At 36.4% G+C, this 20,148-nt stretch overlaps 1 protein-coding gene across 11 annotated transcripts in view; it reads left to right on the top strand.

The window, feature by feature from the left end:
* Positions 1 to 20,148, top strand: part of INSC (INSC spindle orientation adaptor protein) — a 136,243-nt gene that overhangs the window by 54,786 nt on the left and 61,309 nt on the right. For all 11 annotated transcript variants that reach the window (XM_033006960.2, XM_033006959.2, XM_033006969.2 and 8 more), the window contains 2 exons: positions 17,729 to 18,074; positions 18,564 to 18,616. In XM_033006960.2, coding sequence (XP_032862851.2) covers positions 17,729 to 18,074; positions 18,564 to 18,616 — 399 coding nt within the window. The remainder of the gene's footprint in view (positions 1 to 17,728; positions 18,075 to 18,563; positions 18,617 to 20,148) is intronic.

Below are 20,148 nucleotides of genomic sequence, written 5' to 3'. Positions count from 1 at the left end.
ATTTGGCTATCTGCTTTTTTAATTTGACCCAACTTAGGGATATGTGTGCTATACATTCAATGCGTACTCTATTCATAGTGCAGTAGCACAGAAAATTTGACTTCATTTTATTCTTTGAGCAAATCTGTGCAGGATCTCGTGTCTCCAGAAAGAGACTTAACACTGCATTTGGAAGAAATAAAAGGGGCTCCATATGCTTCAAAAACTTATTGCCATTCTCTGTCTATTCTCTCTTCTATATTTTGCTGGCATTTTTTGAATGATCCATTCTCTTTGAGGGTTATAACTTAGTTATAAGCAAAAAATACCTCTCCTGCTGTCACCCCACTGTGTCTCAAGGAATGCTTTTGCCTCACTGCTCTTTCCATTTTGTATACATAATACTTTTGACAATGACACTTGAGCTGAGATTTTCTCAGAATTGCTACAAAGAAAACCAAAACTATGCGGGAAGGTCGTTCCTCCATTTGTATTATCTTTTGTATATACTTCGTGTCATGTCACTCTTTCTCCCACTACTCAGGATTTCACCTGGACGCCACTTAATGTGTGTTTATACATGGACATGTGCCCACGTTATTGTAACAATATGTTTATGTGGAGGCCCGTATGCCTCTACACTTATTACCTGTTTCATACTCTGAAGAAATGCCTTTGGCAAACATGATCACCTAGACATTAAATAAATTGAGACAGATAAAATGGATAAGCTGGAACATGCATAATATTTTACAAACACAATACAGGAATAATACACGCCTTCTGCAGGTATATTAACCTTAGATTTATTTGAACCTAAATATAGGCTCCAATCACTCCTGTGCTGGAGTACAGCAGTGCTGCTTCCCAAATTAAGTCCTTAAGTAATCTGTAACTAGAAGTGAGCTTAGTTATGTTTTATATCTCAAAGAGCTTTAACAGTGAAAACAGCCCATTATCATCAGAGGTCTGTATACATCCCTGCAGCTTGTTAGGACTAGTTTTGCTACTTCAAGCAGATAAATGTGGTACAGATTAGCTAATTTATTACAGTTATGTAAGAGAAGACATGCTAGGATTTCAGGCATTCTTTTATGTCAGAAATAGTCAAACTTTTTGCTAATAGGCAGGAAAGTACAGCTGATATTTGCCTTAACACTATTCCCCAAGCTGTTTTTCTGGGTGCCTGTGAAGCTGTGGTGTGCAGAATGCCATCACTATGGGGCACCTGTACAAGTGGTAGGCAAACAGTACACTGAGCTGCATACTGGTGAAAAGTTTGTCGAAGTGTATGCTAGCTGATAGTAGCATGACCCAGAGGTTATTCAGCATATCTTAGAGAATTCCTTTGAGAACCTCTCTTCTGCAGTGTTGTCAAGAAATATGAAAGTAGAAGGTTGACTGAATCTTGTATGTAAGCATAAGATGATTATTTCACAACAGCTTAGGTCTGCGAATAAAATGAAGGGAAAGAAGAAGGTGTTGTAGGACTGTTTATCAAGTCTTTGCATTTGTTTTTCTCCAAGGTGAAGTTGTGCACCAAATTAATAGGAAGGCTGAGTACAGCTGCCTGAGAAATGGTTCTTCTCCTTGAATATTTGAGATTCCAGATGTATTTATCTGATCTCTGATAAACTCTTTTTTTGTCTTTTCCACTCAGGTGTTTGAAACCAGCAGTGGAAAATCTTCCCTTTCCCAGATAGCTTCTATTTCCTAAAAATATCCCTTGAAGTGAGGACTTGAGCCAAAGTTCATTTTAAATGCCCTAATGGATAAACAGGTATATGTATATTGATAGGCAAATGGTTTCAGCAGAATTTATTGCATGAGACTTACTTTAGAACAGCAAATAGCTAGCAGTTGGAATATGAAGTTAAAATGTGTTAAAGGAAGCACTTTATCATTTGTCAGGAGATATTTGGTCTGTTATTAACCCACAGATGCTGGGTTTTTGATGAGCATGTGTTGCATATATGTGCACTCTTCATTGTGACTGCTAGTTAAGCCTGGTAAATAAAAACTGATCTGACAAAACAATGGCTGGGGGAGGGGAGAAAGAAATTAAAAAATTGCTCAGGAAATGGCCAGCCACTATTCAGTCTGATGTGTTAAACAGCATTTTGATATTTGATCTGTAGTCTCATGGATCTAGCAATTACTTTTTTTTGGTATGAAGTATCATGGCATTTGATTGAAACTGTGTGTTTCTATAAGTGAGCATATTTATTCATACAATATGGACAAAAGGAAGATAATGACTTAATTGACATATGCCCTGCCATAGTTTCACTCCGGTTATCATCAGCCATATTTCCAGGCAGCTGTGAAGTACAGGAAAGACTAGTTCCAGTAAGGTTATGCTTGATGGAAAATCCAACTGTATATTTAATAGATGTGCAGTGAGACAAGGGTGATATTCCCTGAATACAGGAAGAGATACTGTCCCATCCCTCCCCTGTCTCAGTAGAACCAGTGACACTTCTATCGGTACGGCTCTTCAACGCTGCACTACCACACTTTGACCTGAATAGTGCAGTCTGGAGTACCTCAGGTCTTCAAAACTTCTGAGTTCAGGTCAGATGTCTGGAGAGTTGAGGTGGTGGAAGAAGGTAGGGAGGGAAGAGAAAAGCTAAGACATAAGGACACAACTTTTGTTGTCAGTATACATTTAGCAAAATAGAGACAGAAATATTTAATGTTGTTTTCACTGTTTCAATTATAGGAGTAAGTTTACATGCTTTTATTTTATTTATTTATTTTTTACTACTTCTACATAGAGAATTGAATATATTTTAAAGGTGGGAAATTGTGGTGAGCTATTATTATTTACCTCGTGCCTTCTGTCGCACTCTTTCTAATGCCTGTTTTTTGACCAGCCTTAATTAGGTTCATTGGCATTACTTTTTTGCTGTCTACTGGATATGGGCTGTCCTCAGCTTTTGTGCATAGCAGTATTGAGAAGTAGGAAAGCAGGGTCACTTTCTTGTTTGGTTTGGGGGGTGGGGGTTTAATGCCTTTGTTATTAGTAACAAAGAACAGAGGTGCCTGTCAGTGCCTTTTGAAGAACATATCTATTTAAATTATTAATTTCTGGAATAAATTGAAGAGAAATTCTGTATCATTCCCAAAATTGGAATTGCACAATTGGTTCTTGTCCCTGATTTAAGGAGGAAGGTTCAATTGCTTTGCTTTTTATGGATAATCCCCAGTCTAATAACGAATTTAGTTAAACAAAACTTCCGTGGGAGAGCAACACTGGGGAGAGAAACTTCATCTCCATTCAAGTTAGAGATGGCCCAAAATGCTGCTTTGATCCCGTTTCAAATGTTTTCAGATTTAAGATCTGGACTTGCAGGCATTGTTTGAGTCCTTCCAGAAACAGATGTCAGGTGAGAGGTGGAATCTGAATCTCACAGCCTTTGGTGTGCAGTCTGTGCCAAGTTAGCACTGAGATTCCTGCCTGATTTTGTTGTATCAATGGCAGTTATAGGAAAGTACATTCTGCTTGAAAACGGATAGATCTTGAGAAACTATTGAGTATGTGCCTTGAAAATTTTATGAAATGATGAAAATCCTTTGATAAAGATATTTTGACTTATTTTTGTACTCCAGAAAACAGTAGAACATAGAAAACTGGATCTGCTTGCATTTGCTTCTCAATACAGTGATGTCAGTTATCTTATTTTCTGGTTGTATGATGGCAGCAGGAAAAGTTTGTTAATCAGACACTTGACAAATACACAGAGAGCTTTTTTCCTTCGTCTGAAGACTTTACTATTGTAATAGAGATTGACAGAGGGAAAGTAGAAGAGAATATTCAATTAATAAGTCCCTTATTTTTTGTGTATCAAACATATATTTCCCATTTGTGAGGAAGTTCTGTTATCCCACAATAATTTGAGGCAAATTTCTTTAGCTAAGGCTGGTGACTATAACAGTCTTAATACTATAGAATATTTCCTTGCTTCAATTTCTGATATATTTTCACATCTAATTTGCTTGCTCTACTGTAAGGTATCATAAAACATTATAGCATGACAAAAGCCTAGTTCCACTTATCCTTTAATTGTTTTGTTTTGTTTTTAATGCAAAATATTGTACTCACATAAAATACCCATTTATTTATATTTAGTTGCAGAGACTAATTCATGGAACCTGGGATGTATTATTGTAAAACAATGGTGTTTGCTACACTTTTTGCTCCTGTTAGCTGTTTCCCAGGTTCCTTTCATGGCCAGTAAGAGTTTATTAATGCTAAATAAATAATTAAGAAGGGATAATTGACTTATTTTTGTGCAATAATACCAGAATAATGCTTTTTTTTTTTTTTTTTTTCTGGAAAACATAATTGTTCTGTTTTTAATGCACTGCAGAATGTGGAACCTGCATTCCCTTATGAATCATGGATAACTCATTTGTGCCAGAGATTCACTGACAGTGACCCAAACTCTGCTCTCACTAAATGAAGAGGAATAAATAGATATGCTGTTTCATCCTACTTGCTAAGAAAGGGGGAAAAAAGAGATCTTTTCTTCTGTCTTCTCTTATTGTCATCATTTGTAATATTTTCTCAGTACCTGTAAAAGCCACCTGGTTCTATCCTCCATAGTACGTAAGTCTTTTCACCTGCTCCCTTCTGAAGATGGAGATTGACACCTGTGCAATGGGGCTCTTGTCAGCAAGATTTGCTCTCTCCCTTGCTCCTCTTTTACATCTGAGATTGCTAGAGTTGCTGTGAACAGCAGTAAGGTGAAAAGTCCTCACTAATGAATTATTTCCAAGGAATGACCAATCTGTGGGACTCCTAACCCCCACTCATCTTTACTTTCACGAGGAAACCAGGCTGTTGTCGTTTCCTCACCTCATTCAACATTTTGAAGAACTCTTCTGAACTCTTGACTTTTTCAGCTCCTTGAATCCAGTTGCTTTGGATTTTCTATTTTAATGAGACTGTTCTAGTTCAGGCATTCTTCACACTTCAGCTGTTGTCCCTCATTCAAAAGAAACTTTATGGTAGTAAAAATAACCACTCATTTCCTTTCTCCTTTTGATATTTAGCCTTCAGAACTCTCAGGATTGCTTTGAAAAACTTAGATTTTTGCCTGTCTCCACTACAGGTGTTACGGTAGCATCTGGAAGCTCTGATGAAGATCAGAATGCTGGGCACAATGCTCTGTGCAAACCCAAGGAAGTGTAACTTCAGATGCTAAGGAGAAGAGGGAGAGAGAGAGTCTTGCAGGAGAGAAGGATGGCGGGAAGTGACAAAATTTGTCAGAATGTTAGTAGGAAAGCAAGGAGTGGAGCCTGACTTTTTGAATATCTACTCAAGGAGCCTGTCCATTAGATCACTCTGCTGCTCTGAGTAAATTTATTGTGGCTGGAGGGCCACACCAGCTTTAAGTAATTCAGAAAATACAAGTCTGGCTGTATACAGCAAATGGAGTGCAAGTATCTCCTGCTTCTGCTTGGCTCAGGGGTCTCTCTCTGGCAACAGTAGTAGATACAAAAGCAGAAAGAACAAAGTAGTAGTATCAGCAGAAGGAGGGAAATGGAAGAGAGATCAGAATTTTGAAGTACATTAAAACGACAGGAGTGAAACAGGTTCTTTTCCAGTGAGATCAGAGCCTTAGACATAATCTGTTGTTTGGGAGGGATGTAGTGTGTAGAGAAGGGAAATATCTTATGCACCTGTGTGCATGTACACATGCACAGAGTAATTCGTGTTACTGTATCCTAATCTGGAGCACAAGGAATGATCCATGTGGGGAGAATAACACAGCAGGTCTGTGTTTATTAAATAATATTTTAAGAGGTGATTTGACTAGGACTGTAGTCTACTATATACTGTCAGTTATACTTTTTCCAAGAGACTTTTGTTCAGGAAAGCAATTTAATATGTATGAATACTACTGGAATTCAATAACCACATACATTAAAAGAGAAGAAGGTAAGAAATAATTACTCTACATAATTAGTAAGGAGTAGATCTTAAACACACTCATAGTACCCTGTCTGAAAAAAGACTTAATTTTCAGTGAAGACAGGAACATTAACCATCTAGTTTTGACTCTGCAACTTGCATGGGAAGAGAAAGAAACATATGTGAGGGAGAAGCAAAACACAACTCAAATCTACAAAAAGTAGAAAAATGACTGAAGGCTGCTGAACTTGCTAGCAAAATTTTGTAGTGACTTAAAGTGGAAATATTTATATCTAAGGAGTGAGAGAGGGTGGAATGAGAGATAACTGGAAAGGAAAAGGAAGAGAGGAGGAATTCAGGAAAAATTCTAGTAAAGAATAGCTAGAAGTTTGGGATTAAATGGGATAACAAAACATGAAGCTGCAAAAGTTACATTGTACTGAACAACCTGCTATCCTTCTCTGATAAAGTAACTTTTGTTTTCCCTGTTTTCTCTTTTATCAGAAGAAAACGAGTGGAGATTACACACATGGTACTTTACTAGTAAATACGGAAAACAGAAACATTAGACAAAAGGATAAAATGGGAAAGGGTAATTGCAAAGGTTATTTTTGAAAGCATAGAATCAGAAGTAGACTTCAAGTATTGAAGAAAAAGGGTAACTGAAATCTCAAGTGTATGCATTTAGGGGCTGAGAACACGAAAAGCTGCAACAATTTGTAGCTCATTCGATGGGAAAAAAAAATTAGGAAAAGGACCTATGTATACTAGTCGATAATGAGATGACTCTGCATTTGCCAGTAAGGTGTGGTGTTGAAGGCAGCAAGATCAGTCCTAGACTGTATGAAGTGAGATATTTCTGGTGGAGATAAGGGTGTACTAATGTCACTGTGCAAGTTACTGTGAGACTTCATTTGCTGTCAAGCATGACAGCAAATCTTTCAGTAAAAAATGAATTTTGCAGCAGCTACAGATCTACCAGGCTAGGGCAGGGGGAGTGGAAAGTGATGTAGTTTCATAAAGGGAACCTAAAGAATCATGCTTGCTAAGTCTTGTAAAACAGAAGCTGAGAGCATGTGTTTGCTTTCTAGAAATGTATTGGAAGATAAGTTGTTATTTAAAAGGAAAGGTGAGAAGAAATGAGAATGAACTGGCTCTTAAGAAATTGAGATTAGAAATAGGAAATTTCTAACCATTGAAGCAGTGCAATACTAGAATATCCACTTAATAGAACACTTTTGATCACACAACAAATTATTTTTAGAGCTGATTTTTAAGTCATTTATGAACAAATTGTTTTATGTGGTTGCTTCTGGTATCAAAGGAGTGGATTTGATGATGTAAGATTTCCTTTTCAGTCCTCTGCCTTCTACAGAAGTAATAAGCATGTGTTTAAATATCAAATATCTTTAATTTGAAACTACTTTCTTATCTGAATTAGAGTACTTAAAGTATTTTTACCAACTCCTTCTAATATTTGTGACACTGTGTTGTTAATTTTCATCTTTTTAACTTGCCTGTCGAAGGGTTCCTGTTCTAATGTGAACCTTAGAAAAGCTGACACCAGGCTCCCCCCTGTTTTGACAGTTTTAGCTAGAGCTGATGTGCAGTAAATGTGACTGAGGGTCCCCAAATTTCTGTAGTCTCCTGAGTGATACTGGTCTCATAACTCCCTCTAAAATGGTTGTTGCTTCCTTCATTAAGTAATCCAGGCTTTACTTAATCAGTAGGGTTAAGACCTTAAATGAGTAAATAGTAAAAGGTGAAAGGCTAATGGTGGTGCTCATAATGCATGTCATAACTCCTTTGAAAAATGCAGAGAGCTGTACTGTTTGTTATTAAACTACAAATTAAGGCAGATTTGGAGGAAGAAAAAAAGATGTTCAATGAGGTACTGGCACTATTTTCATGGACTCTCATTTAGTCTCCAAATTAGTCCTTACTTGTGATTGTGTCTGAGCATTTCTGTGGTCTATGGGCCCCAAATTATTTCCAGTGTTGTTTTTCTCCTTCTCTCTTTCATTTCTATTTCTCTCTCCCTGCTAGGTGTTTACAAGGACTTCTCTCTTACAGCATATTGTTCTTATATAGCTATGAGGAATATTGTCATCTGTGATTACAAACATAGCCTGAGCATCAGAAAGTAGTGAACTGGGATAAACTTGTTGGTTAATACCTTGAGCACATTCTCTCCTTCTGATGGCCTTGTTGACTTTTCTGTCACACAATGCAGGAAACATGCCTAGCTATTTATAGTAGTGAGAACTTTGTGTGTACTCTAATTAGCAATTTAAATGTATGCAGATGACAACACCTCTTCAAGATTATCAACATACTTCAGTCACCAAATTGGAATTAAAGTCCTGAAAGAAGCTGTAAAATTGTTCTGAGTAGATCTAGCTTGTGACGTTCCATCAGGTGATGCTGTTCTGCTTACATTGGGCTAAATACTTCCAGAGTCATGGATTCTGTCATTGTGCACAAAGCTAAGACCCCTCAACTCTGGTATTTAATTTTTCAGAAAATCTATAACTGTTTCATGTTTTTGCAAGATCCAGGCTATCACTTGCAAAGAGAACAAGAGTGGTAGGATCTTTAGCACTGCTTTTGTCTGTGCGTTGGAGAATAGTTTCTTATTTCGGAACCTAACCTCAGATGGAGTTGAACGGCTACTTCATCCAGCTTGTCAGAGAGAAATTTGCCTGAGGAACAAAGGGAATCTACTTACTCACTACAGAACAAATGATCAAGTAACATACTGAACAAAAGAACCAATATTCTTCACAAATCTTGGTCAGTGGATTTTTTTTTTTTTTTTACTTCATGTATGACTCTTCCATCTATCTCACTAATATTCTGTAAATACCATTAAAAATGAACAGGAGCTGGTCCAAGAGAGAATTCATTGAATGGTCTTATCCTAATTTTTTTTTTTTTGGTGCAAAGCTCAAAACTTCTGTATGGTTTGGCAGGTTTGGCTAGGTGAGAAATCTCAGCCCAGAGAACATTCAGACCAGTGTACCTGATGGAGTGCATACCACTGCTGAAATGAGCTTGCAGAGCAAAGCAGAGTTTAGATGGCAATCAGTATCCTGCTGCAAATGGGTTGTCTCTGACCTTCAATGACTAAGACACTCTTACACCCAGACAGAATAAAAAAAAAGGCCAATATTTAAAAAAAAAAAAAAAAAAAAGTGCTCCATCAGAATTCCACTTGCAGAATTTTATAAGTTCACCTTAATTTCTAGTTTTACTGGTGGTCAAATGGAGATAAAAAAAAAATATAAGCACGTCAGTGACTCATACCAACACATTTGGTGAAAGGCTCTAGGAGCAGTGAATTTATATTGACAGTCCCCCATCTCCACTTCAACATGAATAGACTCTGAAGCAGCAGGACCAGTGGGAGAGCAATTTTTTTCCTGATCTCCCATATTGTCCAAATTGTAGAGCGGCTGAAATTGCCTGCTTCTAAGTCTGGTGGATTCCTAAAGATGGATTAAAGTCCATCAAGTCTGATCTCTGTTCATAACAGTTTACTAATTCTGAATATGCTTATATCACAGGGTTCACCAAACTGATTGGTTTTGGAAATTTTAGTCAGTTTACTAGTTTATAATGACACTAAAAAAGCAAAAGTACTTATTGCAAGTATGAATTAATAATACTATACAAATATAAATTCAATAGACACATTTTAGTTGGCGATCATTGTGGTAATATTAGCAGACTCTTTGTTCAGCTTTGCCTGTAAGCAGGACAATTAGTAGCCTTATACTGTCATTAACTTACTGATAGCAGGGTTTATTTAGCATTTTTCTGCTTCTGTCAGGAAATTATATTCTCTTTTACTGCTGTCTTTACTTTCTGTGAACTCAGTGGCTTATGTGCTTGTCAAGACAACTACTTGTTTTAGCTATTTAATGTACCAGGCACAAAGTAAAATTCCACAAAACCAGTTTGAACTGGTCTTGCTTCCTTCTCACTATTCTTTCAGTTGACAGAGGCTGGAAAGGACCAGGCTCTACTTAAGTTTTAGCCATGTAAAGAAAATTGATATGTGATAAGTTTATCCTGGATTTTACATAAGCTAATCAGCAAGCTGAATTGGTCTGTATTTTATATTGTATCTTCCTTATGTTCTATAGTGTGCCAGTAATTCTGGGATGGTATAATATTTCCAGACATTTTTAGAGGGGCAACTTAGTGAGGATTTCTCAGAAAAACATAAAGGTCTGAGAAGAACATTGGTGCAGCACTTAACACTATATGATTTATGTGGCCTTTAATAGGTGTGATGAAGCTGTAGTTAATTTACACATCATACCTTATATATTACAAGTGTTTATAGTGTTTTTACTTTCCTTATAGACATTTCTATATTGGTGAATGCATAAGATTTCACAAAAGGCAGTAGCCTGACCACAAATGTTTTGTTCTAAGTTTCACGGGCTGGTCTTCATATGATCTCCCTGCAGAAGTTAGGTGGATGATTGACAAGTCACAAGCTGTTTGTGGTTTTAACGTATTTTCTCTATAGTAACACTGATTTTGAGGAGGCTGGTGGCTTGAGTAACTCCATCATGCCAGGGTGCAGATGCCAAACTGAATTAGGTGGTACGGAGATTCCAATAAACGGCAAGGAGGCACCATTGTTGGTTTCAGGTCAGGTGAAGAGGCTCATGGGTATCAGTTACTAGAAAAGCAGCAATATTGAGGTGTCCCTAGACAACATGGCAGTTAACTTATTACCTTGATTGCAATGCATTTGTATTTTACTTGTGATCTTTGAGTAACTCTGGTTTTGTTACCAATATTTATTTATTCTGCCCTTTGGCATGATACTTTCTGAAACTAATGATAATGCCTCTATTACTTCTGCTGCATTTCTTTGTGCTTTAAACCTACTTCTAAATTAAATGGAAGTGTTAAAACATGGAAGGGTGATCGATGCTGGCAAAGAGAGTTCTGCCTTCCACAATACACCTCAGGGTTTCTGACTGACTACACTGCACCTTTCCTTAAAATGTTTTGTTTTGAGAACTGTTTCAGGGCTGTTGTTTGCATTATCTGACTTCCTTTGGGAAATTAGTAGACTTTAATGATTGAGTAATCATCGAGGCAAATTAAAATAACATTTTAGTATAGCCTGTTAACTTTTTTTTTTTTGAAAACTAGGAACTAACTTGCTTTTATCAGCATTTTCTAAAGGTTTAATAATTCATACTAAACTCATCTTTTGTCCTAGTGAAGTTGAATTGCTGCTGTCCCACTGGAAAAGATGACTGTAAGGGGAAAAAAAGAACACAGTGCAAATCATCTAATCTTTAGCTTGCCACATCCATTACAAATACAAAATATTCATTGGCCTCTATTATGTTATAAATGATCTACAAAGCAAGTGTGTTCACTTAATTAGAAATCTGATTCTTAGCTACCTTAAAGCTATTCTGTATCTTCTAAGCTAGCTCTCCAGTTAGGTCTCTAAAATTTTGATAAAATCAGTACAAATACAACATCATGCATTTACAAGGCTCTTCTATGCCATTAATAATGTGTAAAGCAACTTGAGGATAAATAAGAGCCATATCTATGGCTCTTCACAAAATCCTTCCACTGAGAGTCGAGTTCTGCTGTCCACTGTATTGATGTAGAAACTGGCCCTGGGTAAATTGGGTACCTCTGAATAATTTTGGAAAGACGAATTAGAAAAAAATTGGAGATGATTTATGTTCAAAGAGGGGGCTAAATCCATTGAAGTTGTTGTTTGTTGCCAATTAATTACCTAGCAATAATTAGAATAATAAATTTGAGCAACACTGTAAGACTTGGCTTTGACTTTCACCATAGACTTGTCTGGAAGCTGTGCTAAATGCTATTATTAGGATGGGTAATAAATCTGTCATAATAGGTGAAAATTGATAAAAAGGCTAAGGAGCCTTGAAAACATTATTTGACTGAGCAGAAATCTTCACACATTATAAACATGACCACTGGAATTATTCATGTGAATTGATCAGCTCAGACTTCAACACAATGTTATAAACCATGAAACTTTTGCACTTAGTGAAACTCAGTGCTAAAATGGAGGTATAACTCTTTTTCATTATAACATTTACAATTTAAAAAAGAAGTGTATATGCTGCCAGTAAAATTGTAGTAGAGAGTTCCAAGCTGGGAGTTTTAAACAAATGATCTAGTTATTAATTCTTCTTTTTTGTATTCATGTAGCACCAACATGAAAGAGCAACCCTTTTGATGTCAGTCCATCTTGTCTGTTCTAAAGATCTTGTGATCCATTAGTTAACAAACTACTTACTAGATGATAGAAAATAGCAAAAAAGGAGAAATGCTGGCGACAAAAATCTGAATCTGATATGCCTCTTTGTAGAAATTTAAAATGGAATTATTGTTGTTGTGAGTCTTTCTCCAGGATGACATTTCCCTGCAATGTGTTATATAGTGCAGGAACTTCTGTATGAAGCAAGGCAGTCTGAGCACCTTCTGAAGGAATATACTTTTAACATGCTGTTGCTCCATGACGGTCTCAGCCAGTGACACTAAATGACTTTGTCAAAATAACACAATTTTTAAAAGACTGTTTTTTTGGCAAGCACATTAGAATTCAGAGTATTCAAATTGCTAGTTATTCAAGTTCAGTTGAGTGCTCTTGAAAACTTCATCAAATATTTTACAACTTCAATTAAAATAGTATGAAGAAATGCTGGAGACTTTCTTTTGAATTTTTATTTTGCACTGAATTATTTTTACTGCTATTTTTAAATGAAATGCTGCTTTTATAGTGTGGAGTCTAGATAAATGGCTTTTTTGTCAATATGCCATGACATACTAAATTCAGAAATTCTAACTGGTGGGGAACTACTGTCTATATACATCAGGATGTCTGCCAGCTACCCAGCTACTGTTGCTCAATTAAACAGAACTGGGGAAAATCATACCAGTCAGGACCCTTATGCTCAAACCAATCTTGCTGAATGTATTTAACAACCTGAAAAATATTTATAAGAGCAGGACAACAACACTTCCTGCTGATGCAAAACTGTTCTGGTTATTTTAAAATAATGTGCAAACACAAAAAGTCTCACAATACTGAGTCATTGCAATGTAAAATGCCGGAAAAAATTATATGTTTGTGAACATGAAGTAGTGCATGTGAGGAGGGGAAGGGAACTGAAGAACAATCTCTTTCATCATACATATAGAACAGCAAACTCTAAATTATGTATTATCACTCATGGAAAATATTCTGATATGAAAATAAGTAGATTTTCTGGAAGGTAAAAATAAACCAGCCCACTGCAAAACAAGTAAAAGAGAAATTTAATTTGGGGAATTCTTGGAAAATGGAGATAGTGCAGAAAATGTAATTCAAATGTATAAATCCATAATTTACCCAAATCTTGGATATCGCATGCTGATCTTGCCATTGCATCTTAGGACATAGGAAAACTGGAAAAGGCTTTTTGAAAAGGTAGGGAGAGTAAGTGGATGATCAGAGGAGTGGAATCACTTCTGTATGGTGACTGACTAGATAGATGGAGTTTCTCTACCTTGGAAGTGAGATAACTGAGAAAAATAGGGTAGAGCAAATAAAATAATGCATTACACGAAGAGGGTGAATGCGGAATCTTTTCAGTATCTTGTAGAATACAAGAACTAAAGAGCTTGTGTTAATACCTCCAGGCAGCAAGTTAGAACAAACAATAAGAAACATTTTTTCATACAAAAATGATCAAACAACGTGAGACACTGCCATGAGATGCTGTAAAGGCCAAAAGTTTAACTGAGTTCAAAAAGGGATTAATGGTTACTTTTGTTTCATGGACTGTTAAAACATCCTGCTCAGATACAACTTCTGGCTTAGGAAGTTCCTAAACCACTAATTGCCAGAAGAGGGGAAGGAGGGTTTGCTCAGCTCTTGCTATGCCTCTTATAATCTTTCCTTAGGTATTTCCTAATGGCCATTGGGAGCAGGATAATGGGCTAGACAGATTTTTTTGGTCTTGCCCATTATGACTGTTTTTATTTAGTAGGCGTAGATTTTTTTTTTTTTTTTTTTCAGTAATGGGAAGACAAAATGGAAATTTTCAACTTGTTTTTGGAGTTCAGTAAATGCAATCTGGAATATGATTCTTAATAGCTAATTAGGAATGATCGCACTTTTTGCTTTCTTTATTTTAATATACAAAAATTAGTCTACAAATTCATCTGCTAAGTGCTTAGGAAGAATTTATCTAAATACAGGGAGATGTGGACGAAGGTGAATCATTTATGTATTTCACATGAGTAATCATGTTATATGTGTATTTTAAAGAATAATGTGTCAGAAAAAATGACAATGAACAGGAGGAGTTTTTTGTGGTGGTTCTGTCTGAAAGGAGTTGAATAGTATTATTTTTGCCATGGTTGTCAGTTAAGGAATACTGAGTTTCAATGACAGAATAACCTACATTCTGTGGTTGTATTTCTGACAACTAGTAGGAACAGAGGCAAACAAGGAGAGTTTCTTTAACATCTGTACCTAATATATCAGCAATATCTGATGATAGAGTGGTTTTTCATACTACTCTATCATCCTTTTCTTTTCAGAGTGGTAAGACTGGTTTTGGGGATTAAAGTAAATATGAATTATTTTTTTAATGTTTTCTGACTAGCATTCTATTCTATGTTTTTTCTATATGAATTTATAATGTAGGAGTTTATTTGTACTTACTAAACAGAGATTTAATTAATTATCATAGTGCACTTTAGAAATGAAAAATACATTACTTGGTGTCAAATGAGTTTATCCCATATTGCATGCAAACTGTTATTTGCATATTGTTATAAATCATGGTCTCAAATTTCTAAAGTTGTTATTTTTGTTTATTGGGAAATCTTGCTTCAGATCCAAAAAGGCAATAAGGAGACTACACATAACATGAAGAAAGTGAGCCACAATCGATCATGAAATGCAATTACACAATATTCAAAGCTGAGTGAAATAAAGACCTTAAATAGCAGTAGCCTGTAAGCTTTAAAATTAAAAGTAGTTTCACTGTATATGGTAAAAAGGGGTATTGGATCAGTGAAAATTATTTCTTGTTTCTTGTTTGCTGTTGATTTATATGACGTCATCCTCGAGGTGAACCTCCTTTTCATATGTATGTTAATAAATTTTGATCATATGTGGAATATTAGCTCATTAGTCTGGAAGGAGATTTCTTGAGTTCAGCTGGTGCTCAGTGTATAAATGGAAGCACAGGAATTAAAAAGGCCTTCCGCCTGGTCATCCTTAGCTTGGCTATTGTAATTGCAGATTTTGTTCTAACAGTAAGGCTTTATATAACAGCACAAAGCATCACTACTGTGATGCTAAGCTGCAATAAATCAGCATCTGAATTAAAAGAGGGGGCTATAATAGAAAGTTTCTTTTTGTCTTTTCTGGTACAGCACCTTATAAAACTGTATCCAGAAGGGTGACAACAATCCACTACACTGTCAGACTAGCTGTAGAATACCAATAGAAGTTTGCAAAAACTAATTAAGTCCAGGCTTTCTTGCTTTCACTTAATTTAATTTCTTCTTTACCCTTCATCTTTACTTCTTTGGAAACTTTTAGTATAAATCCATCTTCCTCTAGAGGAAGACATACTAAACTTTTTAAGTATTTCATGTTAAGAAAACTTGCTAAAAATTAAGACTGAGTCTTCAGCTGATGGAAACTGTCAGAAAAATTATTTGATTCATTGTAGATGAGAAATATGAAATTTTTGCTGAGTAAAGTGCCCATGTTGGAACTGTATTTTCTACATGAATATTACACTTGTTGGTCATGCCTGTGTTTATAAATTCTGCAGAAACCATTTAGATATATAATAATGTCTCCTATGCCACAGAGACCTGCAGTGATTCTCTGAACTTTTGGCCTCCTGCTCTGCTTTATTTCCAGTGAATGATGTTGTGTTGAGAGGGGATATAATGGGCCTAGTAAGGAACAGACATTGATAAAGTCCATCTTTACTATTGCAACCACGCTTAATTTCAGCAACCATCACTGAGACTCTTTTAGGCTTTTTGCATAAAGGAAAACTTAACTACTTTGAAAATACATTATGGCTTGCATTTTAACAATAACTCTTGTCTTTTTTCCTTTAGCTCTATGTAATTGTCCCTTAGATTTTTTTCTATATATATATTTGTGTATATACTTATTATATCTCTACTATTGATAGTAAAAATATTTGGTTGGGGTTTTTTTTGTTTGTTTGTTTGTTTTGTGTTTTTTTGTTTTGTTTTGTTTTTAATATATACATATATTTATGTGTGTATTTACCAGAGGAATTGCTCTCCTGTGAGAGGATTGGGGAGGTGAAATGTAAACTGAAATAATCTGGACCTACTATTAAATCTGAAAAAATTTTGGACAGATGATTTCTGGAGATGGGCAGTGTCTGTTCTGTCCTTGGATTGGAAACAAGGGTAAGATTGGACCCCTTGGCAGAGGCGATGCTCCTTCCTTGAGGTGCTTCCCCCCTGCAAAGAAAAACAGAGGACTAGCCTTAGGTGTGGTAGGCAAGAGTCAGAATAAAAAGGTGAGAGCCTGCATTTTGTCCAGATGGTCTGAGAGAATGCAGCAGGCAGCAAAGTGCCAGGCAGGCCACGGAGAGAGGGAGCAAATTTCCAGTGAGTCAAAAGGATCAGGGTGCTGCCAATGAAGAATTTCCTGAGGTAAATGAAACAAAACCAGAAACCATAGTCTGTCTGCAAAGACAAAGTAGAGAAGGATGATTGCAGTTTTGTGAACTTTGCTCTGTCTGACCTAGGGTCCTATACCTGACCTGTATATACTGTTAGATTTGTTAAAGACACTAGTCATGTCTAATAAAACGTGGCTCTGAATGTGTGTATGGTTGGGGTGAGGATTAAAGTGGGTTTTTTATTAGGATTGGGCACCTCACTCTAAGAAGAAACTCTAGACACCTCTACCCTAAGGCTCTGGGAAACTTGAGATCCCTCACAAAGATGAGCTCAGAACAGCTCAGTGCAGCTGCTCCCTTGGGTACCATGTTTCACTAGCTGGAGCGGGCAAAGGCACAAAATGCAGGTCTGTTGCACTTGTGTGAGGGTTTACTCATCAAGGAGTTTCTTCCAGCTTCACTGGTTCACAGCATATTTGCTGCAGTGCGAAAATGTGCTTTGGGAGTCAGATGTGCAAATTGTAGAGAGAGCAGTGAGAAATAAGGGGGAAGGTAAAGGACCATTCTGGAAGTAGAATCCAGCTGAGGTTTAAGGGATTGTGATATAGCAGAAATGGATACTCCTGATGGTATCGTTGGCTGTCTTGGTTTGGCTGTGTCAGTGCGGGTGGAAGGGCTTTGGAGAGATGCTGCAAGGTAAAACTTTTTCTGTTAAGTGTCTAATAGGCAAAGTGTCTAGAAAAAGCTGACAGTGCAGTCCCATAAACAACAACCCACCCATAACTTTGCACCTGCATTTTATTAATCTCAAGTGTACAAAAAACATTTCCCCCCAAACGTGTAGTCTAAACTTCTCCTGTTTACCTATCTCTAACCTCTACTGATTTTTCCCAAATAATTTTATAGCAAAGTATGTGGTGTAAAGGTGATTAGAAACCCAAAACCTGTGTTTGGAATAGAAACCTAAGCATGCTGATGTGTTACTACAAACGAATCGTTTATTCAGTTAGTTGCCTTTGGTCAATCAACTGCAACCTCGTAGGTGGGTGCAACTGTATTGTATTGCTGGTGGTTATTCTAGGGTTGTTTTGCTTTACTTCATTCTTCCTTCTCTTTTTCTGCCTTCTAGCATGCATTTAATTCAGGTGGACTCCGTTCAGCGATGGATGGAAGATTTGAAGTTGATGACAGACTGTGAATGTATGTGTATTCTCCAGTCCAAGCCAATCAGCATTGAGAAGGATGAACAAAATGAACTTATCCTTTCCTCACAATATAGCACATGTGATAACTTACAGCTGCTATTAAAAAGAGCTTGGATCATAAGCACGGAGTTGACCAGGATTGCTCAAAAGCTGGAGAAGAATAGATGGCAGAGAGTCCACAGCATGACCGTGAGAGTCAACTGCCATGTACGTTCAATGATAAATGAATACAATACATTCACCAGGAATTCTTCAGAAGAAATGCACCAGGTAAGATGCATTATCTGATGTCATGTTTGCCTTGTTTCATTTTTTTATTGTAAAAACTTACTTTAAACAATCTGTAAGAAATCCTTTCATACTGATACTGATCCCATCTTTAAGAGTTTCTTATCCCTTTTCAGCTATGGGAACATTCTTGACTTATTTTGGACCCTATTTTATCATAAACCTGATTCTGAATGTTAATAATGTTGACAAATTACGCTGGAAAAAAAAAATGTTGGTTTTAAGAACTGGACTAAAGTAAGATGCCCCACCTGTGAGTTCCTTTGCATTTATAATGTAAAAAATACTACATTTTGTGAACTTCAGTTTTATCTCTACTTGGTTTATGCAGAAAAGCAGAAAAAAGGTGTCCATATGAAATATTATGTTTCTGGAGGGTTTTCACCTAATTATCATAAACAAACTTTTTTTTTTTTTTTAAATTGTGCATATGGATGTTGCTTTAAAACCACTTTATCTCTCTTTCTGCAGTTTGAAAAACTTTTAATAGACAAGTGTTCAGAATTTACAGCATTCACAGAAAGGTAACTTTAATTTTCTAGTTGAAATATTCACTTTTCTGTTTTACTATATTGTAGAATTTCTAATGAGAAGTACAAATCTACTAACACCCTCAAATGTTTGAACTAGAACCCCACAGCTCTGAAAGGCTTTCAAAATGTTAGCTTCTGGTGAGTGAAGTGAGTTGCTTTTATCTAAACTACATCCTAATGAAAGATGGGATCTGCTGTTACACAAAGAGCCTGGCATAGACACAAATCTGCGTGCAAGTGGATTTTTCATGGCTTTTAGACATCAAGGGAGAAAGTCTGGCTCTAATATCAGTGGCAAAGTTCCTTTCAAGTTGTGTGGAGCCAAGATTTCAGGTGGTGTGAAAACGTTGTGAGACTGTTGTACTACATGTTCCTGTACGCACGTATCCACGTACTAGTTAATCAAAACCAAATAAATACACATTTCTTTAAACTGCAGTTGTAGGTTTTCTCAGCTTTGTGCACTCCAGAATGCTGAGACTGGAAAATAAGAATCTCTTTATAATTCTTCTCATGATATTTCCCCTGTCTAACGTTATCATGTTTCCTCCAGCACATTTTAATCAGTCGTCTTCGATTTACTTTAAACACTGTGCAAGTCATACTGCTCAGGGGATCATCAGGGAAAAAAAAACATCTAATTATCAGGAAAGAACATTTCTTGAGCGCTATTGCTTTTTGCCAAACCCACACAGCTCAGACTTTACTTTTATAGTCTACTATGAGAGACACTGATTTAATGAGAGCTCAGATCTCCTAGTGTCTGCCCCAAGTCAGCCCTCTTCCTCCCTGTCTGTCAGACAAAAATTTGATATAGATGGGTGAAAGACAGGTAAAGCTGAAAAGGGGACCTATTGTGTAGATGGAGACAATGATCAGCCAAACTATATATTCCATTATGGTGGCTTGCCTGAGTGGAATATGTTTTGACAATTCAAATGTATGTATTTCTGTGAGGAAGTATTAGTTATGTAATTTGAATTGTATAAAGTTTTTCATCTTTATCTCACTTCTTCAGTTACAGCCAAATATCACTGCTTACAGGATAGTTATACTAAGTCTGTAAAGCTGCTGTATGTAACCTCTCTGCATAAAGGCCAAATTTTACTTCTGAGTATGCTGTTTAAGTTTAAATGAATTTTACTCAGCTGGGCACACATTCATTCTTGGTCCTTACCCTGCTATCATTAAACTATGGCAAAGAAGGTAAAGAAATGAAAATTATCTAAATCAATTTGATCATGAAAGACAGATGGATATACAAGGCTGCAGTTGAAATGCAGGCATCCTAGAGTGACTGTGACTATAAGCGGAAAATAGCAGAGTTACACTGATATAAAATACAGCATCTACAGCAAAATCTGGCCTGTAGTCTGTGAAGTAAATTGTGATCCCAAAATTATTGATTACTGTTCACTGTTGTCCTTTGATGTTATACTTACTATGTGTAGAGAAATCTTTGAGTAAAGTCTGGTGTGATGCTAATGGCACAGATAGTGTCCTCCTGTGAACAGTTGAATTCC

Source organism: Tyto alba, unplaced genomic scaffold (genome assembly GCF_018691265.1).
Source record: "Tyto alba isolate M040663 unplaced genomic scaffold, T.alba_DEE_v4.0 Super-Scaffold_8, whole genome shotgun sequence".
Lineage (NCBI taxonomy): Eukaryota > Metazoa > Chordata > Aves > Strigiformes > Tytonidae > Tyto > Tyto alba.
This window is presented reverse-complemented; position numbering and strand designations above follow the sequence as displayed.